The sequence below is a fragment of the Misgurnus anguillicaudatus genome, chromosome 13 (genome assembly GCF_027580225.2).
Source record: "Misgurnus anguillicaudatus chromosome 13, ASM2758022v2, whole genome shotgun sequence".
In the NCBI taxonomy this organism is placed as follows: domain Eukaryota; kingdom Metazoa; phylum Chordata; class Actinopteri; order Cypriniformes; family Cobitidae; genus Misgurnus; species Misgurnus anguillicaudatus.
In genome coordinates this window covers 31,198,706-31,220,553 of record NC_073349.2, presented here as the reverse complement: position 1 = coordinate 31,220,553, position 21,848 = coordinate 31,198,706, and the positions used below count along the sequence as shown (strand labels likewise).

The 21,848-nt window shown below is 36.0% G+C and overlaps 3 protein-coding genes across 7 annotated transcripts; all 3 read right to left on the bottom strand.

Annotated features, from left to right (window-relative positions):
• Positions 1-129: 129 nt before the first annotated feature.
• Positions 130-4,793, bottom strand: LOC129430739 (uncharacterized). Of its 2 annotated transcripts, none has more exons than XM_073875591.1 (4): positions 4,565-4,793; positions 4,287-4,385; positions 3,525-3,578; positions 130-3,428 (listed from the first exon to the last, which is right to left on the bottom strand). In XM_073875591.1, the coding sequence occupies exons 2-4, from the start codon at positions 4,345-4,347 to the stop codon at positions 1,939-1,941; spliced, it is 1,605 nt and encodes a 534-aa protein (XP_073731692.1). In that variant the 5' UTR covers positions 4,348-4,385; positions 4,565-4,793; the 3' UTR covers positions 130-1,938. The 2 variants fall into 2 exon arrangements, with proteins under 2 accessions (XP_073731692.1, XP_055044216.2); XM_055188241.2 differs by having other exon boundaries at positions 4,569-4,793.
• An 879-nt stretch (positions 4,794-5,672) lies between these two features.
• On the bottom strand, positions 5,673-18,530 carry LOC141349151 (uncharacterized). 2 transcript variants are annotated; one of them, XM_073875593.1, is made up of 8 exons: positions 17,550-18,530; positions 17,134-17,298; positions 16,407-16,563; positions 15,041-15,094; positions 11,568-14,952; positions 11,275-11,373; positions 9,910-9,963; positions 5,673-8,292 (listed from the first exon to the last, which is right to left on the bottom strand). In XM_073875593.1, the coding sequence occupies exons 1-5, from the start codon at positions 17,685-17,687 to the stop codon at positions 14,024-14,026; spliced, it is 1,443 nt and encodes a 480-aa protein (XP_073731694.1). In that variant the 5' UTR covers positions 17,688-18,530; the 3' UTR covers positions 5,673-8,292; positions 9,910-9,963; positions 11,275-11,373; positions 11,568-14,023. The 2 variants fall into 2 exon arrangements, with proteins under 2 accessions (XP_073731694.1, XP_073731693.1); XM_073875592.1 differs by having other exon boundaries at positions 16,392-16,563; positions 17,550-18,329.
• Positions 18,531-18,674: 144 nt separating this feature from the next.
• On the bottom strand, positions 18,675-21,701 carry LOC141369346 (uncharacterized). Of its 3 annotated transcripts, none has more exons than XM_073875595.1 (6): positions 21,492-21,701; positions 20,961-21,125; positions 20,304-20,475; positions 20,032-20,085; positions 19,836-19,889; positions 18,675-19,743 (listed from the first exon to the last, which is right to left on the bottom strand). In XM_073875595.1, exons 2-6 carry the CDS (start codon positions 21,123-21,125, stop codon positions 18,782-18,784), a joined length of 1,407 nt encoding a protein of 468 aa, XP_073731696.1. In that variant the 5' UTR covers positions 21,492-21,701; the 3' UTR covers positions 18,675-18,781. The 3 variants fall into 3 exon arrangements, with proteins under 3 accessions (XP_073731696.1, XP_073731695.1, XP_073731697.1); XM_073875594.1 differs by lacking the exon at positions 21,492-21,701 and adding an exon at positions 21,222-21,401; XM_073875596.1 differs by lacking the exons at positions 20,032-20,085; positions 21,492-21,701 and adding an exon at positions 21,222-21,402.
• Between the last annotated feature and the right edge of the window lie 147 nt (positions 21,702-21,848).

The following is a 21,848-nucleotide window of genomic DNA, read 5'->3' as shown; positions in this document are numbered from 1 at the left end:
CGTTTAAGCCGTTCAAAGGTGAGTTGCACACAACGCATCAAACTCCAGTCAGATAAATGAAAGATCACAGGATTCACGTTCATCATTAAACTTACAAAGTTATTTTGGCTTATTCACTCAAATATTCACTTTTTATATAATTAAATAAATAAGGTAAACGCGTTTCCTTTGTACAACACTAAACTATGAGTTATAGTCAGTAGCCTATAGGAAGTAAGCGATTTTACATTCAAGAATTACTCACCGGTTTTACCAATGTGAGGTAACAGTCGTCTAAAATACTTAGTTATCTCATAATGCTTTTTAAATTAAAAGTTAAATATTAAAACATGAAGTTTAGAAATTGTAGGCACATAAGATGTTATAATGCCGTTAATTTGAGTAAATTATATATAATATTAACAGCTGCAAACAGTGACGTCTGTCCCTCTGACCGTTAAACATGACCGTTAAGCGCATTTAAATTTCTCCAGAGCGCGAAAGAGTCTCAGACAACCCAACAACTACATATGCTACACAAAAAGTGTTCAAAACTAACTCACTTACTACATTAAACAGCTTAAGTGGTCTAGTTAAGTGGTTTGTGCATCTTGATACACAACAATGACACTGATAGTAAAGTTGTAAGCTATTTTACATTTAAGAAATGAGAGGTAACAACTTTAAAAATATGTCTAAAATACTTAGTTATCTCATAATGTTGGTTTGAATGAAAAGTTAAATATTTAAACTTGAAGTTGAGAAATTGTAGGTACAAAAGATGTTATAATGCTGTTAGTTTTAGTAAATTATATATAATATTAACAGCTGCAAGCTGCAACTTACGCCCTTCGACTGTTAAACATGACCGTTGTGAAAACTTTTTTAAACATTTTTAAATTAAGGCATCTCAAACAAGCTATTTATTTTGGGACTAGTGTAAGCCCTGTCTGGGAAACAACCCATAAAGGACAGAATATGTTTATAATCTCACATCAAAGCTCTGCAGTTTATTCAGACTCAATATAAAACATTTCAGAGGCCTTTACACTACTTCAAATTATAATAAAATATTGTGTTAAAATAAAACATAAAAACAAGAAAATGGCTAAAGATATCACATTTTTTCAGCATAATTTCGTTTATTTTTCCACCAAAAAACAACTGAAACTGTGGAACAATATAAAAATAAATGTAATACATTATTACATTGTGACAGATTTTCATGTAATTCCTAAACAGCTCTGTTTATGAAATATTAGTACTGCTTATATTAATATCCATTTTCATGAATTTTCAATTTTCATGCTTTACCCTGCAAACCTTAAACTCACGACTTGTAATTTATTGTCTAATGCTATACAGTAGCAAGCGGGACTTGCGCTGAACAATTTTGAATAAATGTAATAAATTGAATTAACTGGACTACTGTAAGTGGTCATGCACACCAAGACGTTTATGCCGGCATATGGTTTCAATTGTTTCCAATAGAAGCGGAGCGCTTTCCAAATATGCCAGTGAGTTTTGTTCGGACTGAGCGCCAGCACTTAACGTTTTTTCTGTGCTCAGCACCGACAGTTGAAAAATGTTGAACTTTGGGGAAATGCTTAGCTCGTCAATGTCACTTCTCACTCGGTCGTCCAATCACAGCAGAGGAGGGGGCGGGATAAATATCACAACAATCAACCGCCGCATCGTTCAATGACTAATAAACAAAGAAGATGTATCAAAGTGCTCAGCTAAAAAAAGCTGGCAACGAGTACAGTCGGTGTCTGCTTGCCGTTTTTAGCCGCGTTTAAATGCTTTTGTGTACACGCCCCCTAAAGGATGTGACAAGTAATTTGTTTCTACTGTTTCATTATAGATGCGTTGACGAACCGAGGTTGAAACACGTACTGACCCTAGAGAGGTGAATGGCACCGTTCTGATTTTTATCAAGAACCGTTACACCTCTACTGATCACATCTGTTGAAGTTTTTCTCTAGTATGAATTTTCATGTGCACATTAAGACAAGATTTGCGAGTGAATCTCTTTCCACACTGATCACAGCTGTGAGGCTTTTCTCCAGTGTGATGTCTCATAATGTGTATATTAAGATAGTATTTATAATTAAAGCCCTTTCCACACTGATCACAGCTATACGTTTTTTCTGTTGTATGATTTCTCATGTGCACATTAAAGCAAGACCTACGACGAAAGCTCTTTTTACACTGATCACATCTAAACGGCTTTTCTCCTGTGTGAACGCTCATGTGGTCATCAAGGTGGCATTTACGAGTGAAGCTCTTTCCACACTGATCACAGCTATACACGTTTTCACCAGTGTGATTTCTCATGTGCACATTAAAGCAAGACCTACGACCAAAGCTCTTTTCACATGGATCACATCTAAACGGCTTTTCTCCAGTGTGAACGCTCTTGTGGTCATCAAGGTGGCATTTACGAGTGAAGCTCTTTCCACACTGATCACAACTATACGGTCTTTCTCCAGTGTGAATTCTCATGTGCACATTAAGAGAAGACTCACAAGTGAAGTTCTTTCCACACTGATCACATCTGTGATGTGTTTTTCCATTGTGATATCTCATGTGATGATTAAGTTCACCCTTACGAATGAAGCTCTTTCCACACTGATCACAGCTATACGTTTTTTCTCCAGTGTGATTTCTCATGTGCACATTAAAGCAAGACCTACGACGAAAGCTCTTTTTACACTGATCACATCTAAACGGCTTTTCTCCAGTGTGAACGCTCTTGTGGTCATCAAGGTGGCATTTACGAGTGAAGCTCTTTCCACACTGATCACAACTATACGGTCTTTCTCCAGTGTGAATTCTCATGTGCACATTAAAGCAAGACCTTCGACGAAAGCTCTTTTCACACTGATCACATCTAAACGGCTTTTCTCCAGTGTGAACGCTCATGTGGTCATCAAGGTGGCATTTACGAGTGAAGCTCTTTCCACACTGATCACAACTATATGGTCTTTCTCCAGTGTGAATTCTCATGTGGACATTAAGAGAAGACTCACAAGTGAAGTTCTTTCCACACTGATCACATCTGTGATGTGTTTTTCTAGTGTGATATCTCATGTGCTTATTAAGATCACCCTTACGAATGAAGCTCTTTCCACACTGATCACAGCTATACGGCTTTTCTCCAGTGTGATTTCTCATGTGCACATTAAAGCAAGACCTACGACGAAAGCTCTTTCCACACTGATCACAGCTGTACGTTTTTTCTCCTGTGTGAACTCTCATGTGGACGGCAAGTTCACACTTACGAATGAACATAAGAGGATTCTTGGCTGTTGTTTTTGGTTTGTTTCTTTTTTTTTGTGACAAATTCTTCTCAGTCATCAAGCAGCTCAGTTCTTCTTTGGGTATGAAATGTTGAGTTTTCTCCTCCATTATATTGAGTTGTGAACTTTCCTCCTTCACCATCAGATCTAAAATCAACAGAGAAAATCATTGTGACACAATTTGACAGTAAAAAAAGCACTGGTTAAACATTAGAAAAAGATACTTGAATAAATCAAAATCACCTTCATCTGTCTGTTCGCTCGCTTCTGTGACTTCTTGTTTGACCTCCATCAGGTCTGAAATTAAGAGAGAAAATGATTATGAACATTCATTATGGACAAGACAGACACATTCAAATTTTAATCAATCTCTTTAAAAAATATGGTAAGAATCAAATATTTAACTCCAGGGGAGCTGGAAAATGAGCCTATTTTCAAAAAAGTGTAGTGTACTTTTATGCTTAGACTTGTTTAGAAAGATTTGACCTAAATAATCCACCATATTTACAGGTCATTTATGACCTTGTGTAAATACACAGAAATTTTAGTTTAGACTGAAGTGAGATGAAACCAGAATAAAGCTAATTTAGTTCAGTTCCATATGGTAAAAATGTGATTGTGTTAGTTAAAATAAATAAGGGCCGAGAAATAATAGTTACTTACACCTATTGATATTGATATGATTATATACCAAAATAAGTGTAATATTGGCAATGAAAGCCAGGTAAAAAACAGCTTTTTGCAAAGAGGGCAAGAAATGATGACGAGTAATATCAGTGTTTGATAAATGTATGGTCTTTATTTAATGTGGGGGAAGTTGTAAAACTCTTCAGAAAGACCAACATTTTCAACCCATAGTTTGGGTTTAATAGTGACATTTACACATAAAATAGTTTTAAAGACACACGTGGGTCGATCACATGGGTGATGTACTTTTTGTTTGTGTGTATGAACATCAGCCACCAACAAAGACCGATTTTGACCCAAGAAAGGCCCTGTACATACCTGAATAAATCAAACCACCTTCATCTATCTGTTCTTCTTTGACTTCTTGTTTCACTTCCATCCCACAGTCCAGCAGATTCACTGATGTCTTCTTCTGGTCTTCATCATTACAGAAAGAAAATCAAAGAAACAAAACCTTTATGACTACAGAAATAACTCCGTCTGAAAACATTTATATCACATCAAGATTTTAAAGCGTCTGCTAAAACAGCAAGTTACAGTAATAACAAAGATTATTAACACAACTTATAAAAGCATAAAGATTATAAACAGAACACCTACTGCTGCTCAACTGTGAGCTTCTCTTCTTCTGCTTCTTTCCTTTTTAATGGCGGATGGCAAAGAACTTTTGGAAGCATTACCGCCACCTACCGAAACGGAGTGTGGGTCTGGATATATTTAAATCCTAACTTTTCTTTTCCAAAAAATGAAACAAAGACCTAAAACAAACTTCACCTGCCTTTCATGAAGAATTGCTTTTATTTTTAAATGTTCACTTTCTATCTCCTTCTTGTGAGCTTCTCTTTTCTTCATCTGTTATTTTATTTAACACGCGATGCGTTTGCGCCACCTGCTGGACTGGAGCGTGAGGCAGCGGCTGCTTGACAACAGTCATTTACCATAGTTACACACTCATCACTATGATTTACCACAGTTATCATATCAGAGCAACCAAGAGAAATATACAATACTGCATTTATTCGTTTAAGCCGTTCAAGGGTGAGTTGCACACAATTACACATCAAACTCCAGTCAGATAAATGAAAGATCACAGGATTCACGTTCATCATTACACTTACAAAGTTATTTTGGTTTATTCATTCAATAATTTATTGTCAACTTCTTTATAATTAAATAACTAAGGTAAACGCGTTTATGTTAGTCAGTAGGCTATAGGAGATAAGCGATTTTACATTCAAGAAATCAGAATTACCAGTTTTGCAAGTGTGAGGTAACAGTCATCTAAAATACTATAGTTACCTGATAATGCTGGTTTAAATTAAAAGTTTAGTATTAAAACATGAAGTGCAGAAATTGTTGGCACATATAATGCTGTTAATTTGAGTAAATTATATATAATATTAACAGCTGCAAACAGCGACTTCTGCCCCTCTGACCGTTAAACATGACCGTTAAGCGCATTTAAATTTCTCCAGAGCGCGAAAGAGTCTCAGACAAGCCAACAACTACATAAACTACACAAAGTGTGTTCAAAACTCATCAACTATTAAGTGGTCTAGTTAAGTGGTTAAACATGACCGTCGGGAAAACAGTCTTTCACGTTTTTAAATTAAGGCATCTCAAACAAGCAATTTTATTTTGGGATTAGTGTAAGCTCTGTCTGGGAAACCGCCCATAAAGACAGAATATGTTTGTAATCATACATCAAAGCTCTGCAGTTTATTCAGACTCAATATAAAACATTTCAGAGGCCTTTACACTACTTCAAATTATAATAAAATATTGTGTTAAAATAAAACATAAAAACAAGAAAATGGTTAAAGAAGATTTCACATTTTTTTCCAGCATCATTTATTTTTCCACAAAAAAACAACTGGAACTGTGGATAAACAGAAAAATAAATGTAATACATTATTACAAATAAACATTATTACAAATAAAGACATATGAAGATTTTAACGTAATTCCTAAATAGTTTTGTTTATGAAATATTAGTACTGCTTATATTCATATCCATTTTAATGAATTTTCAATTTTCATCCATTACCCTGCAAACCTCAAAGTCACTCACACTGGCCCCGTACACACTGCAAATTAGGTTGTCATTTCACCTTTTAGTACTGAATCCTATTCTGTACACACACAGTTCAGTAATTTACAGGTGTAACAACCACATTTATAGAAACACTGCGTATTGTGTACAGAACCAAACTGGGGGGTATTCCAAAAAGCTGTGACACTCCTGGGTATGTTAGAAATTGAAAATGTCAATGTATTTCCCATGTGTACGCATTAACTCGTAACTTGTAATTTATGACTAATGTTATACAGTTGCAAGCCGGATTTGCGCCGAACAATGTCCGCAGTTTTGTTTTGAATATTGAATTTATGATGTTAGTGGGTTGTCACGTGCAGTTTACTGGACAGCTCTACTACTGCAAGTGGGCGTGCACACCAAGGCGTTTACGCTGACGTATGTTTTCAATTGTTTCCAATGGAAGCGCAGCACTTTCCAAATATATTTCCAAATAGGTTTTGTTTGCACTGAGTGCCTGCACTCTACGGTTTTTCTGCGCTCAGCACCGACAGTTGAAAAATTTTCAACTTTGGGGAAAATGTTTAGCGCATCAATGTCACTTCTCACCTGGTCGTCCAATCACAGTGGAGGAGGGGGCGGGATAAATATCACAACAATCAACCGTCGCATCGTTCAATTACTGTTAAACAAAGCAGATGTATTATAGCAAACAAAGTGCTCAGCTAAAAAAAGGTAGCAATGAGTACAGTCGGTGTCTGCCTGCCGCTTTCAGACGCGTTTAAATGCTTTTGTGTACACGCCCCCTAAAGGATGTGAGAGGCTGTTTAGACTTGGCATTAACATGCGTTTTCATCGATCGGATCAAACTTTCGACCATGTCAACCACATTCAGAGGTAGTCTGAAACCCCTTTCGGTCGGATTGCTTTTGTAGTGTAATGTACTAAACACTGTGCGGCATGTTTACTTGCTAAACAAGTAGCGGACTCCGACATAATATTAGTTTGCGTCCATATAAACTCATAATTACTCGCGCAACGTCACAGACCACCCCCTCACAGTATTCAGGACAGAAGCGGTCGAATGTGGACAAAAGAGACGGATTTATATACCAGGTGTAAACATGATGTGTCTCTCTCGTCCACTTGTGATCCGATTGATGAAAACACAACTTAATACCAAGTGTAAACAGCCCCTTAGACACAAGTAACAGGACAGTGGCTAACAGAGCTTCAGCTGTTTTAGTTGCTTCACCGAAACTTTCATTATAGATGCGTTGATGTACGTACCAACCCTAGGGAGGTGAACAGCACCGGTTCTGATTTTTAGCAAGAACCGTTACACCTCTACTGATCACATCTGTTGAAGTTTTTCTCTATTATGAATTTTCGTGTGCACATTAAGACAAGATTTTCGAGTGAAGCTCTTTCCACACTGATCACAGCTGTGAGGCTTTTCTCCAGATTGACGTCTCATGTGCTGATTAAGTTCACCCTTACGAGTGAATCTCTTTCCACACTGATCACAGCTGTGAGGCTTTTCTCCAGTGTGATGTCTCATGACGTGTAAATTTAGATCGCATTTTTCAGTAAAGCCCTTTCCACACTGATCACAGCTGTGAGGCTTTTCTCCAGTGTGACGTCTCATGTGCTGATTAAGATCACCCTTACGAGTGAATCTCTTTCCACACTGATCACAGCTGTGAGGCTTTTCTCCAGTGTGATGTCTCATGACGTGTATATTTAGAAAGTATTTCCCTTTAAAGCCCTTTCCACACTGGTCACAGCTACATGTTTTTTCTCCAGTGTGATGTCTCATGATGTGTACATTAAGATAGTATTTATCATTAAAGCTTTTACCACATTGACCACAGCTGTTAGGTGTTTCTCCTGTATGATTTCTCATGTGCACATTAAAGCATGACCTACGACCAAAGCTCTTTCCACACTGATCACATCCGTGAGGCTTTACTACAGTGTGAAGTCTTCTCACGTGCACATTAAGATAGTATTTACTTGTAAAGCTCTTTTCACACTGATCACATCTGTACGGTGTATCTACATGGTAAACACTCATGTGCTTTTTAAGTTCAGAATTACAGTTGAAAATCTGTCTGCACTGAGGACACATTAAAGGATCCTTGGCTGTTGTTTTTTGTTTGTTTCTCTTTTTTGGTGACAAATTCTTCTCAGTTTTCAAGCAGCTCAGAGATTCTTCTTTGGGTATGAAATGTTGAGTTTTCACCTCCATTATTCTGATTTGTGAACTCTCCTCCTTTACCATCAGATCTAAAATGAACAGAGAAAATCATTGTGAGCAGTGCATGTGAGCGGTGCGCAGCGGGAGCGGAGCGTTGAGCGGTGTGGTAATATTTCCATCAGATCGCATATCCGAAAATTCCGCTCCACTCGCTCAATACGCTCAGCACTGAATGCCCTTTGGTAATTTGCTAGTTCGAGAATCTGTGAAAACGGCTAGCAATTAAGTTATGGAGTTCAAATATTGTTTTAATGAAGTCGCCAGCCTTATATATAAATGATAGAAATGAAACTAAAATGACAAAATTGTAGCGTCATCTAGATGCAGTTTTAAAGATTAAAATTACTTTAATCTAACTGATCAACACAAATACAAAGCGCCATAATATAACTGATTGCTTACCAGCATTAAAACCACTTAAAATAAAAACCTTTATAGTTCTTTGTATATCTACAGCGTCCGCTCCGTGGATGAAGAAGCTGCAGCCAAAAACGCCGGTGCCTTAAGTATTAACTGACTGAACACTGGACTCTTACATGGACATTTAGATATATAATTTTTTCATCAACAGTATCTGCGTGGAACATTATAAACATTGATGATAATCTGCCACTCGACTGATTCAGCACGTCCTCTATTTTACAGAGATCCGCTTAACTAACGGCTTTTCGTTCGGTCCGAGTGAGCTTAACATTTTTGTTCTGTAATTAGTTCTCGCATAGGCAATATTTCTATATATTTTCAACCAAGTAACACTCGGGATAAGATGTAAGTTGTTATAGATAGCATTTAAGCTTGTTCTGAAACGATGACAAATCAGTCTGACTAAAATGATCTATCCAGATTAATTTAGCCAAAATAATGACTTATTCGTTTTCATACTATAGATACAAGTTAATTTATCTATTAATATACTATTGAAAATGCCATAAATAAATACTCATGGCTTTCTGTATTGCATTCGTTTTGTACATTTACAGGTTCATAAATACTGTCTAATTTTAAGTTCTTTAAAGACACAGCTGTGTTCTGCATTTACCGATGCACTGTAAATTTGCACTTAAAAAAACCTTCTTATTAAGAAATTGTTCTTCAATTTATTTTAGTTTTTTTCAAATAATAAATGTATATAACAGTATAGTTTGTTAATCTTTTCCTCATAAGGGGAACAAATTATTATTTTGTATTTACTTATTACATTTATTATTACTTAAAATTGTGAATTAGTAAAACACGTGGATGTCGTGGAAACAAATTGTTAATTTGAATTATATCCGTATCAGTTAAACTAGGTCTAATAGACAACACACAACTTTACATAACTGTGATTTATCAGCTAATTCCTTAATTAAATGCAATTATCCAACAACGTCAGTCCAGAAAACAATTAGGCTTACTAAATTTTTTTTATGTCAGAGCGGGATCTGAGCGGTAATTGGTTTATTTGCAAGCGTGAGCGGAAAGTTAACGGAGCGCTTGCTTGGGCGGTGAGCGACTGAGTGGAGTGCTTGAACAGTAGAGCGGAATATTTAGCGGAGCGTCACGCCGCTCTGCTTCGCTCACATGCTCTGATTGTGACACAATTTGACACAGTAAAAAAGCACTGGTTAAACATTAGAAAAAGATACTTGAATAAATCAAATCACCTTCATCTGTCTGTTCTCTTGCTTCTGTTACTTCTTGTTTGACCTCCATCAGGTCTGAAATAAAGAGAAAATCATTGTCACATTTTAATCAATCTCTTTAATAAATCTCTTTTGATCACTTTCAACTGCTTCTGTTCTTGTTAGTGTACACGCTGTAACTACAGAAGGAAAAATATCAAAACTCTTTGGTTATTTTTAGGTGCGATGCTAATGGTATAATCAGATTCAATGGATTGTGCTAAGCTATGCTAAAAGTGCTAGCACCAGACCCAGAGATCGGCTGAATGGATTCCAAAACAGTAAATATCAAATGTTTAACTCTAGGGAATTTTTTTCAAAAAAGTGAAGTGTCCCTTTAAGTATGCTTATACTTGTTTAGAAAGATTTGACCTAAATAATCCACCATATTTACAGGTTATTTATGCCTTGTGTAGAAAATACATACTGTCATTTTTGGTCTATAAGCCACATGGTTTTTTTTAGTAAGTCAGTGTGAATTCATTTGGACAATAATGAGACAAGACACAACATTACCGTCTACAGCCGGGAGAGTCCGCTATAAGCTGCTTCTGTATTTATGTAATTCAATGGATTCAGTGATGTGGAATGACGAGTATGCGAACTTCACGCTAGTTGGCTTGTTCGGTTAATTTAGCCTATTCAACATTCCAGGTAAGTTGTGTATGTTATGATTTATTGTTTAAATAACTGATAATAATAATTTTAACATACAGACATCTATTCAGCCTGCTGGTCTGTCTGCTATGGTTTAGTTGAATAATTTTCTAAATAAACACGACGTATAGTACACTGTGACTTATATATGTTATTTCGTCTTAATGACACACATTTTAAAATGATGCAGCTTATATATTAATGCAATTAATAGTGCGGAAAGTACAGTAGAAAATTTAGTTTAGACTGAAGTGAGATGAAACCAGAATAAAGCTAATTTAGTTCAGTTCCATATGGCAAAAATGTGGTTGTTAGTTAAAATAAATAAGGGATGAGAAATAATAGTTACTTTATGACATTGATATGATTATATACTAAAATAGGTGTAATATTGGCAATGAAAGCCAGGTAAAAAACAGCTTTTTGCAAAGAGGGCAAGAAATGATGACGAGTAATATCAGTGTCTGATAAATGTATGGTCTTTATTTAATGTGGGGGAAGTGGTAAAACTCTTCAGAAAGACCAACATTTTCAACCCATTCTTTGGGTTTAATAGTGACATTTACACATAAAATAGTTTTATAGACACACGTGGGTCGATCACATGGGTGATGTACTTTTTAATGTGTGTGTATGAACATCAGCCAACAACAAAGACCAATTTTGACCCAAGAAAAGCCCTGTACATACCTGAATAAATCAAACCACCTTCATCTATCTGTTCTTCTTTGACTTCCTCTTTCACTTCCATCCCACAGTCCAGCAGATTCACTGATGTCTTCTTCTGGTCTTCATCATTACAGAAAGAAAATCAAAGAAACAAAACCTTTATGACTACAGAAATAACTCCGTCTGAAAACATTTATATCACATCAAGATTTTAAAGCGTCTGCTAAAACAGCAAGTTACAGTAAGAGAGAGAAAAACATGAAGATTATTAACACAACTTATAAAAGTATAAAGATTATAAATACAAAACTTACTGCTGCTCGACTGCGAGCTTCTCTTCTTCTTCTGCTTCTTTCCTTTTTAATGGCGGATAGCAAACAGCTTTTGGAAGCATTACCGCCACCTAGCGAAACAGAGTGTGTGTCTGGATATATTTAAATCCTAACTTTTCTTTTCCAAAAAATGAAACAAAGACCTAAAACAAACTTCACCTGCCTTTCCTGAAGAATTGCTTTTATTTTTAAATGTTCACTTTCTATCTCCTTGTGCGGTGCTTCTGTCTTCTTCTGTTGTTTTATTGATTACGCGGTGCGTTTGCGCCACCTGCTGGACTGGAGCGTGAGGCAGCGGCTGCTTGACAACAGTCATTTACCATAGTTACACACTCATCACTATGATTTACCACAGTTATCATATCAGAGCAACCAAGAGAAATATCCAACACTGTATTTCTTCATTTTTCAAAGGTGAGTTGCACACAACACATCAAACTCCAGTCAGATAAATGAAACATCACAGGATTCAAGTTTCATCGTTAAATTGACAAAGTTATTTGGCTTATTCATTCAAATAATTTATTGTCAATTTCTTTATTATTAAATAAATAACTAAGATAAACGGGTTTATGTTTATTAGTCAGTAGCCTATATGAAGTAAGCGATTTAACGTTCAAGAAATGAGAATTACTCACCGGTTTTACAAGTGTGAGGTAACAGTCGTCTAAAATACTATAGTTACCTGATAATGCTGGTTTAAATTAAAAGTTAAGTATTAAAACATGAAGTGCAGAAATTGTAGGCACATAAGATGTTTTAATGCTGTTAATTTCAGTAAATTATATATAATATTAACAGCTGCAAACAGCGACTTCTGCCCCTCTGACCGTTAAACATGACCGTTAAGCGCATTTAAATTTCTCCAGAGCACGAAAGAGTCTCAGACACCCCACATAAACTACACAAAGTGTGTTCAAAACTCATCAACTACATTTAACTGCTTAAGTGGTAGTTAAGTGGTTAAGTGTGCCTCTTGAAACACAACAATGACACTGATAGTAAGTCTAAAAAGTTGTAAGCTATTTTACATTTAAGAAATGAGGGTAACAACTCTAAAAATACGTCTAAAAATACATAGTTATCTCATAATATTGGTTGGAATGAAAAGTTAAGTATTTAAACTTAAAGTTGAGAAATTGTAGGTACAAATATGTTATAATGCTGTTAATTTGAGTAAATGATATTTTATACTAACAGCTGCAAGCTGCGACTTCTGCCCCTCGACCGTTAGGACTTTACACTTCTTCAAATTATAATAAAATATTGTGTTAAAAAAAGGGCTAAAGAAGATATCACATTTTTTTCAGCATTGTTTATTTTATTTTTCCACCAAAAATAATCTGAAACTGTGGATAAACAGAAAAAAAATGTAATACATTATTATAATGTGACATATAAAGATTTTCACGTGATTCCTCAAAAGCTCTGCTTATGAAATATTCGTACTGATATATTAATATCCATTTTCATGAATTTTCAATTTTCATCCATCACCCTGCAAACTTTATCCTCAAACTCACTCACACTTGCCCCATACAAAGTGCAAAATCGTTTGTCACTTTACCTTTTATTACTTAAACCTATTCTGTAATCTGTACACACACAGTTCAGTAATTTACGGGTGTAACAACCACATACATACATACATACATATATTTATCGAGAGAGAGAGACTGCGTATTGTCTATCGTCTGTGAGATCCCTGGGTATGTTAGAAATTGAAAATATCTATGTATTTCCCATGTGTGCGCATTATCTCGTAACTTGTAATTTATGTCTAATGTTATACAGTTGCAAGCGGGATTTGCGCCGAACAATGTCCGCAGTTTTGTTTTGAATACTGAATTTACTGGACAGCTTTACTACTGTAAGTGGGCATGCACACAAAGGAAGGCGTTTACGCCGACGTATGTTTCAATTGTTTCCAATAGAAGTGCAGCGCTTTCCAAAAACGCCAGTAGCTGGTGGGTTTTGTTCACACTGAGCGCCTGCACTCGGCGGTTTTTCTGTGCTGAGCACCGACAGTTGAAACATTTTCAACTTTGGGGGAAATGCTTAGCTCGTCAATGTCACTTCTCACCTGGTCGTCCAATCACAGTGGGGGCAGTCTGTGTCTGCCTGCCGTTTTCAATCACGTTTAAAGGAATAGTCTATCCTTTTTCCATATTAAACTATGTTATTACCTTAACTAAGAAGAGTTGATACATACCTCTATCATCTTAATGCATGCACGTAAGGACTGTGGCGCGCGGCGACACTTTGATAGCATTTAGCTTAGCCCCACTCATTCAATGCTACCAAACAGAGATGAAGCAAGAAGTGACCAAACACATCATCGTTTTTCCTATCTCTGTTTGGTACCATTGAATGAACGGGGCCAAGCCAAACGCCACCAAAAGAACAGCACCGTTCTGACCGTTTACTGATCACATCTGTTAAAGTTTTTCTCTAGTATGAATTTTCGCGTGCACATTAAGACAAGATTTGCGAGTGAAGCTCTTTCCACACTGATCACAGCTGTGAGGCTTTTCTCCAGTGTGATGTTTCATGTGCTGATTAAGTTCACCCTTACGAATGAAGCTCTTTCCACACTGATCACAGCTATACGGTTTTTCTCCAGTGTGATGTCTCATGATGTGTACATTAAGATAGTATTTCTCTTTAAAGCTCTTTCCACACTGATCACATCTATAAGGGTTTTCTCCAGTGTGATGTCTCATGATGTGTACATTAAGATAGTATTTATCATTAAAGCTTTTACCACATTGACAACAGCTGTTAGGCGTTTCTCCTGCATGATTCCTCATGTGCACATTAAAGTATGACTTACGACCAAAGCTCTTTCCACACTGATCACATCTAAATGGCTTTTCTGCCATGTGAACGCTCATGTGCTCTTTAAGGTGGCATTTACGAATGAAGCTCTTTTCACACTGGTCACAGCTGTACGGTTTACCTTCAGTGTGAACTCTCATGTGGATGGTAAGTTCACACTTACGAATGTAGGCCTTCCCACACTGATCGCATCTGTGAGGCTTTACTCTAGTGTGAAGTCTTCTCACGTGCACATTAAGATAGTATTTACTTGTAAAGCTCTTTCCACACTGATCACATCTGTACGGTCTATCTCCATGGTAAACACTCATGTGCCTTTTAAGTGCAGATTTATAGCTAAAGATCTGTCTGCACTGAGGACACATTAAAGGTTGTTTTTTCTTGGCTGTTGTTGTTTGCTTGTTGCTCTTTTCTGTTGACAAATTCTTCTCAGTCATTAAGCAGCTCAGTGATTCTTCTTTGGGTATGAAATGTTGAGGTTTCTCCTCCATTATATTGAGTTGTAAACTTTCCTCTTTCACTATCAGATCTAAAATGAACAAAGGAAATCATTAGGACACAGTAAAAAAAGCACTGGTTAAACATTAGAAAAAGATACTTGAATAAATCAAAATCACCTTCATCTGTCTGTTCTCTTGCTTCTGTGACTTCTTGTTTGACCTCCATCAGGTCTGAAATGAAGAGAGAAAATCATTGTGAACATTGATTATGGACAAGACTGACACATTCATGTTTACCTGGTGTTTTAACCCATCTGTTTCGTTCACTTTTGACCGCTTCTGTTCTCATTACTGTACATGGTCTGTGGACAGTCATTGAATCAGAACGGGAGAAGTGACTGGTTAAAATTTGACGTGCACTGATATCATGTCAGGGTCTGTGTTGCTAGTAAGCAAGCTGCACAATGTTTTGTACATATGGGTGATTCTCACGAAACCATTGAAACACCACGGCACTAATGATTTTAGCTTTAAAATGTGTAATATCAGAATTAACACAATACTGTGTTATACCTTGCACAATGTGTGATTTCAACATAAGAATTTATAATTGGAAATTTGATCTCATTTTCTGCTGAAATTCTCATTACCGCAATGTGTCCGGCTGTGTTTGAACATGCGTTATGTTGTAATTTAATCAAATTAACACGAAAATATTAAGAAAAAAATAAATGGATGTTTTGCTAGACTACTTTAGACTGAATATTCATGTATAATAATAATGAAGAAAAATGAGGAAAATGATGTGTCCATGCCTGATGATCTCATCCTCCGCAACACTTTTTGAGAACAGTTTAAGCACACATACAGAATTGTAATAAAGTTTGATTTTGAGTGACCAAGCACATGGACCAGTTACTTCAAGATGGCTACCAGGTAAGATCATTTTTATACAGTTAATTTGAAATATTGTCTTGTCAGAATGCTTACACGACATTTTGAATATCATTACAGCAACAGATGCTTATTAAATGTTATTTTAATTAATAGAAGCATAATACTTTGATTTTAAATGCATGTGCAGAATCTCCAAATTATGTTCTTTAAGGTTTGTCATGTCATTTTGAAAATATGTCAGTGTTGATGTTTTCTGACTGTTCGGTAATGAGATTTTTTAGGACTAATTTTTTTAATTATGTTACAAAAAGTGTTAAATGATAAGTAAAAGTTTTTAAATTAATGTTCCCATTTACTCCAGACTTTGTTTTTCAATGTCTGGTGGGAAAAAAAAGTAAATTTAAGCAATTTTTACATTTTCATGCTTGACATTTTTAAAACCAAGTTTTCGTGAGAATCACCCATATATATGCAAGGGCTTTCTTTGATATTTCAGACCAATAGATGAAATAAGCTTGTGCAACTTTTACAACAAAAAAAGAAAGGTCATTGAGGTACTTTTTAAGGTGTGTGTATGAACATCAGCCACCAACAAAGACCAATTTTGACCAAAGAAAAGCCCTGTACATACCTGAATAAATCAAACCATGTTCATTGATGTGTTCTTCTGTGACTTCTTTAACTTCTATCCCACAGTCCAGCAGATTCAGTGATGTCTTCTGGTCTTCATCATTACAGACAGAAACCAGAAGCTCTGTAGATGTTTGATCAGTGAAGCCACAGAGACAGACACCAGATACATCCTGGAAATAAACAGAGAATAAAACAAAGAGCTTTGATAGATTTAAACTAACGTGAAGGTCAAAACCAGCGTGTGTAAGAAACAGAATAATCTCTTTTGTGTTTGACTCATAACAGAAAGTCATACAGGAGATAAACAGCGTAAATGTGACTTAATGAGGACAGATGTTTAACATTTGGAGGAGTTACTCAATAGTTGATCTTTACTTTGTGCAACACCTATAATAATGCATCTCTCTACATCTGTCAGAAAGACATAAATAAATGTCAGGTTGAGGAAACTCCTGAAGTTTGTTCCTTTAAACTTTAATCAACTTTTGAGTCAAGTATCTCTATCCTAAGTGGAGTGTGTATATAATAAAATGCAATAAAAAGTTGAGTTTGTAGAATTTTTAAACAAATCCTGTGGTTCAAGTTAAAAGACATGGGACAGTAGGCAGGTTGTGTTGATGCACTTTTCAGCGACAGTGAGACTTCAACACTGAACACACAAACCTCAACCAAGAACAACATTCATCAAACAACAAGTTGTATTTTTTAAGTTCAAAGGATAAAATGAATGTTTAAGAAACCTTTGTGTTGAGTTCATCTCTCTGTCTGAGCTTTGACTCCAGTAACGCCACCTCTTTCTTCAGCTGAGAGATTTCTGTCATCAAATCATCAATATCCAGCATGGACAGATCAGTTCCTACTGATTTACAGCACATCACATCCATCTCATCTCTCATGATGAACATCTGAACACAAACACATCACCATTATAATATTCACACAAAAACATCATCCCAATGGAATTATAAACGACAGCAGCTTTGATATTAAATCAAGAAAACCTTCATGACTACAGAAATAACTGCGTCTGATTTTAAAGCGTCTGGTAAAAACAGCAAGTTACAGTAAGCAAGAAAAAACTACATTAACCAAAAAGAGAAAACACAAAGATTGTTAACACAACTGATAGAAGCACAAAGATAAACACAACACTTACTGCTCCTCGACTCGACTGTGAGCTTCTCTTTTCTTCATCTGTTGTTTTATTTAACACGCGGTGTTTGCGCCACCTGCTGGACTGGAGCGTGACGCAGCTAGTTACACACTCATCACTATGATTTACCACAGATATCATATGAGACCAAAAGAGAAATATACAACACTGTATTTATTCGTTTAAAGGAGAAACCGTTTACATTTTACGCATCAGTTAAAATCCCAGTCAGATAAATGAAAGTAGATCACAGGATTCACACGATTTACTGAGACTTCGGGTGAAATGTGCACGTGCATGTCTACACTTGATAGTTTAAATGTTTTCATAAGTAAATAAACAATATGTACTAATTTACTAGGACATTTTAGCTTATATTCAAATTTTTATTTTACAATTCGTTCACTTTTTGTCCATTTTTTTATAATTACATAAACAACTATGGTTAACAGGTTTTCTTTTGTACGTGTGTAGTTGTAGGCGATTTGAGAAATGAGAATAATACTCACCGGTTTCTACAGATATGTGAGGTCACCTAGTTACCTGATTATGTTGAATTAAAAGTTAAGTATTAAAGATTGAAATTTGAGAAATTGTTACCTCACAAGATGTTATAATGCTGTTAATTTGAGTAAATTATATATTATTTTAACAGCTGCAAGCAGCGACTCTGCCCCTCTGACCGTTAAACATGACCGTTATAAGCGCATTTAAATTTCTCCAGAGCGCGAAAAAATCTCAAACAACCCAACAACTACTTTAAACTCATTAACTACATTAAACAGTTTGCCCAGATACCACAGGTATGTCTGTAAGATGTCTGGTAAAGATCTGGAATACATCTGGTGTGTAAAAACATCTTATAAAAGGTCTTATAGAGAGCTGCATTATATACATTCAAAATCAAAAATCTTTAATATGTCTATATATGACATCTTTTAGGAAACGTCTCAGAGACGTATTGCAGATGAGCTAACAAACTAAATAATACGTGTTGCAGACGTAAACGCAGACATCAAATAGATGTCTCCGAGATGTATGTGCTATCAGGGTAAGTGGTCTACATTAATTAGTGAACCGGGTGATCAGGCCCTGACGTAGATCCTTAATAATTTATGTTCTTAAATATTGATTTGAAATGTAAATTAATTTATTACACAGTGAAAATTAATACATACATAATTGTCTATCAGTAGCTTATATCCAGATGTTTCGTTGTGAATGTTGATGTGTGTTTAAATCCCTGTCTCAAAGAGCTGAACCATAACTTCTTGTTGAAAAGGCTTTTCTTCAGTGTGAATTTTCATGTGCACAGAAAGGTCACTCTTACGTATGAAGCCGTTTCCACACTGATCGCATCTGTAAGGTGCATCTCTTGTATGAGTTCTCATGTGCATGCTTAAGCAAGACTTACGACTAAAGCTCTTTCCACACTCTTCACATCTGTGAGGCTTTTCTCCAGTGTGAACGCTCATGTGCTCATTAAGGTGGCATTTAAGAGTAAAGATCTTTCCACACTGATCACAGCTGTGAGGCTTTTCTCCAGTGTGATGTCTTATGGTGTGCATATTAAGATAGTATTTACTGTTAAAGCTTTTACCACACTGATCACATCTGTGAGGTGTTTCTCCAGTATGAAGTCTCATGTGCCCATTAAGGCTATACTTATAAATGAAGGTCTTTCCACACTGATCACATCTGTAAGGTCTATCTCCTCTGTGAATTTTCATGTGCACATTAAGGTCACACTTACGAATGAAGGCCTTTTCACACTGATCGCACCTGTGAGGCTTTTCTCCAGTGTGAATTCTCATGATGTGCACATTAAGCTCGTATTTCCCATTAAAGCTCTTTCCACACCAATTACATGTGTAAGGTGTTTCTCCACCGTGAACACTCATGTGCAGGTTAAGTTTATATTTATAGATGTAGCTCTTTCCACACTGAGCACACGTGTGAGCTGCTTCTTCAGTGTGAATATTCATGTGCCTCTTAAGTTTAGAATTACAGCTGAAAATCTTTCCACACTGAGGGCACATAAAAGGATTCTTGGCTGTTGTTGTTTGCTTGTTGCTCTTTTCTGGTGACAAATTCTTCTCAGTCATTAAGCAGCTCTGAGATTCTTCCTTGTGAATAAAATGAGGAGGTTGCTCCTCCATTATATTGAGTTGTGAACTTTCCTCCTTCACTACCAGATCTACAATAAACAAAGAAAATCATTATAAATAATTTTACAGTAAAAAGCACTGGTTGAACACTAGAAAAAGATACTTGAATAAATTAAATCACCTTCATCTGTCTGTTCTCTTGCTTCTGTGACTTCTTGTTTGACCTCCATCAGGTCTGAAATTAAGAGAGAAAATCATTATGAACAATATGACATAGTAAAAAAATACACTGAGCATTTCTAAAACTGTAATTGTGTTTGTGTCTTTGTCATTATTGGTTAAACGTTAGAGATAGATACTCAAATAAATCAAATCACCTTCATTTGTCTGTTCTCTTGCTTCTGTAACTTCTTGTTTTACCTCCAACAGGTCTACAATGAATGAACCAAAAAAATCATTATGAACAATATGACAATCAAAAAATATATTGAACATTTCTGAAACAATATTTTATGCCATAAATTTTCTTTGGGGGTTCACAAAAGGATGCACCGTATTCAGTGGGGGCCGCACGTGAAACAAGTTTGAGAACCACTGCATTAGCCAACAACAAAGACCAATTTTGACCCAAGAAAAGCCCTGTACATACCTGAATAAATCAAACCACCTTCATCTATCTGTTCTTCTGTGACTTCTTTAACTTCTATCCCACAGTCCAGCAGATTCAGTGATGTCTTCTGGTCTTCATCATTACAGACAGAAACCAGAAGCTCTGTAGATGTTTGATCAGTGAAGCCACAGAGACAGACACCAGATACATCCTGGAAATAACATTAAAACAAGCTGAGAATAAAATACATTGGTCACGTAACGGTTTATACAGGTTGTGCTGATTTACTTTCACTATAGCAGCAACACTCTGGGGTGGTTTCCCGGACAGGGAATAACTTAAGCCAGGACTAGGCCTTAGTTTAATTAGAAAATGTAACTACTTTTAACAAACATGCCTTATCAAAAACATCACTTGTGTGCATTTTGAGACAAAACAAAGTGCACCGATGTATTTTAAGATATGTCAGTGCAAGTTGTTTTCAGTTTGGACAGCTCTTACAATTATTTTAGTTTAGGACTAGTCTAATCCCTGTCCGGGAAACCGCCCCAATGTCATTCACGGAGACCCCAACACTGAACACAAAAACCTTAATCATGATAACAATCAACAAACAGCATTCATCACACAACAACACAATAAATACAACAGATAAGTTGTATTTTTTACAAAGGATGAAATGCGTGTTTAAGAAACCTTTGTGTTGAGTTCATCTCTCTGTCTGAGCTTTGATTCCAGTAACGCCACCTCTTTCTTCAGCTGAGAGATTTCTGTCATCAAATCATCAATATCCAGCATGGACAGATCAGTTCCTACTGATTTACAGCACATCACATCCATCTCATCTCTCATGATGAACATCTGAACACAAAAACATCACCATTATAATATTCACACAAAAACATCATTTCAATAGAATTATAAACTACAGCAGCTTTGATATTAAATCAAGAAAACCTTCATGACTACAGAAATAACTTCGTTTGATTTGAAAGCTTCTGGTAAAAAAACAGCAAGTCACAGTAAGCAAGAAAAAAAACTTAATTCACCAGAGAAAACACAAAAGATTATTAACACAACTGATAAAAGTGTAAATATTATAAACACAAAATTACTGCTCGACTCGACTGTGAGCTTGTTTTCTTCATCTGTTGCTTTATTTAACACGCGGTGCGTTTGCGCCACCTGCTGGACTGTAGTTATGTTAATGAGAACAACTTTACTCACCGGTTTTTACCAATATGCGAGGTAACTAAAATACTTAATTATCTGACAACGTTGGTTTGAATCGAAAGTTAAGTAAAGACTGAAATTTGAGAAATTGTAGGCACACAAGATGTTATAATGCCGTTAATTGTAGAAAATTAAATAACAGCTGCAAGCATCGACTTCTGCCCCTCTGCTCTGACCGTTAAATGACCGTTGGGAGCGCATTTAAATTTCTCCAGAGCGCGAAAGAGTCTCAGACAATTAACGACTACATTAAAGTGTTAAAAACTCAAAATACATTAAACAGCTTAAGTGGTCTAAAGTTAATATAAACGGGATGATCAGGACCTGACATGAATCCTTAAAATAACAATT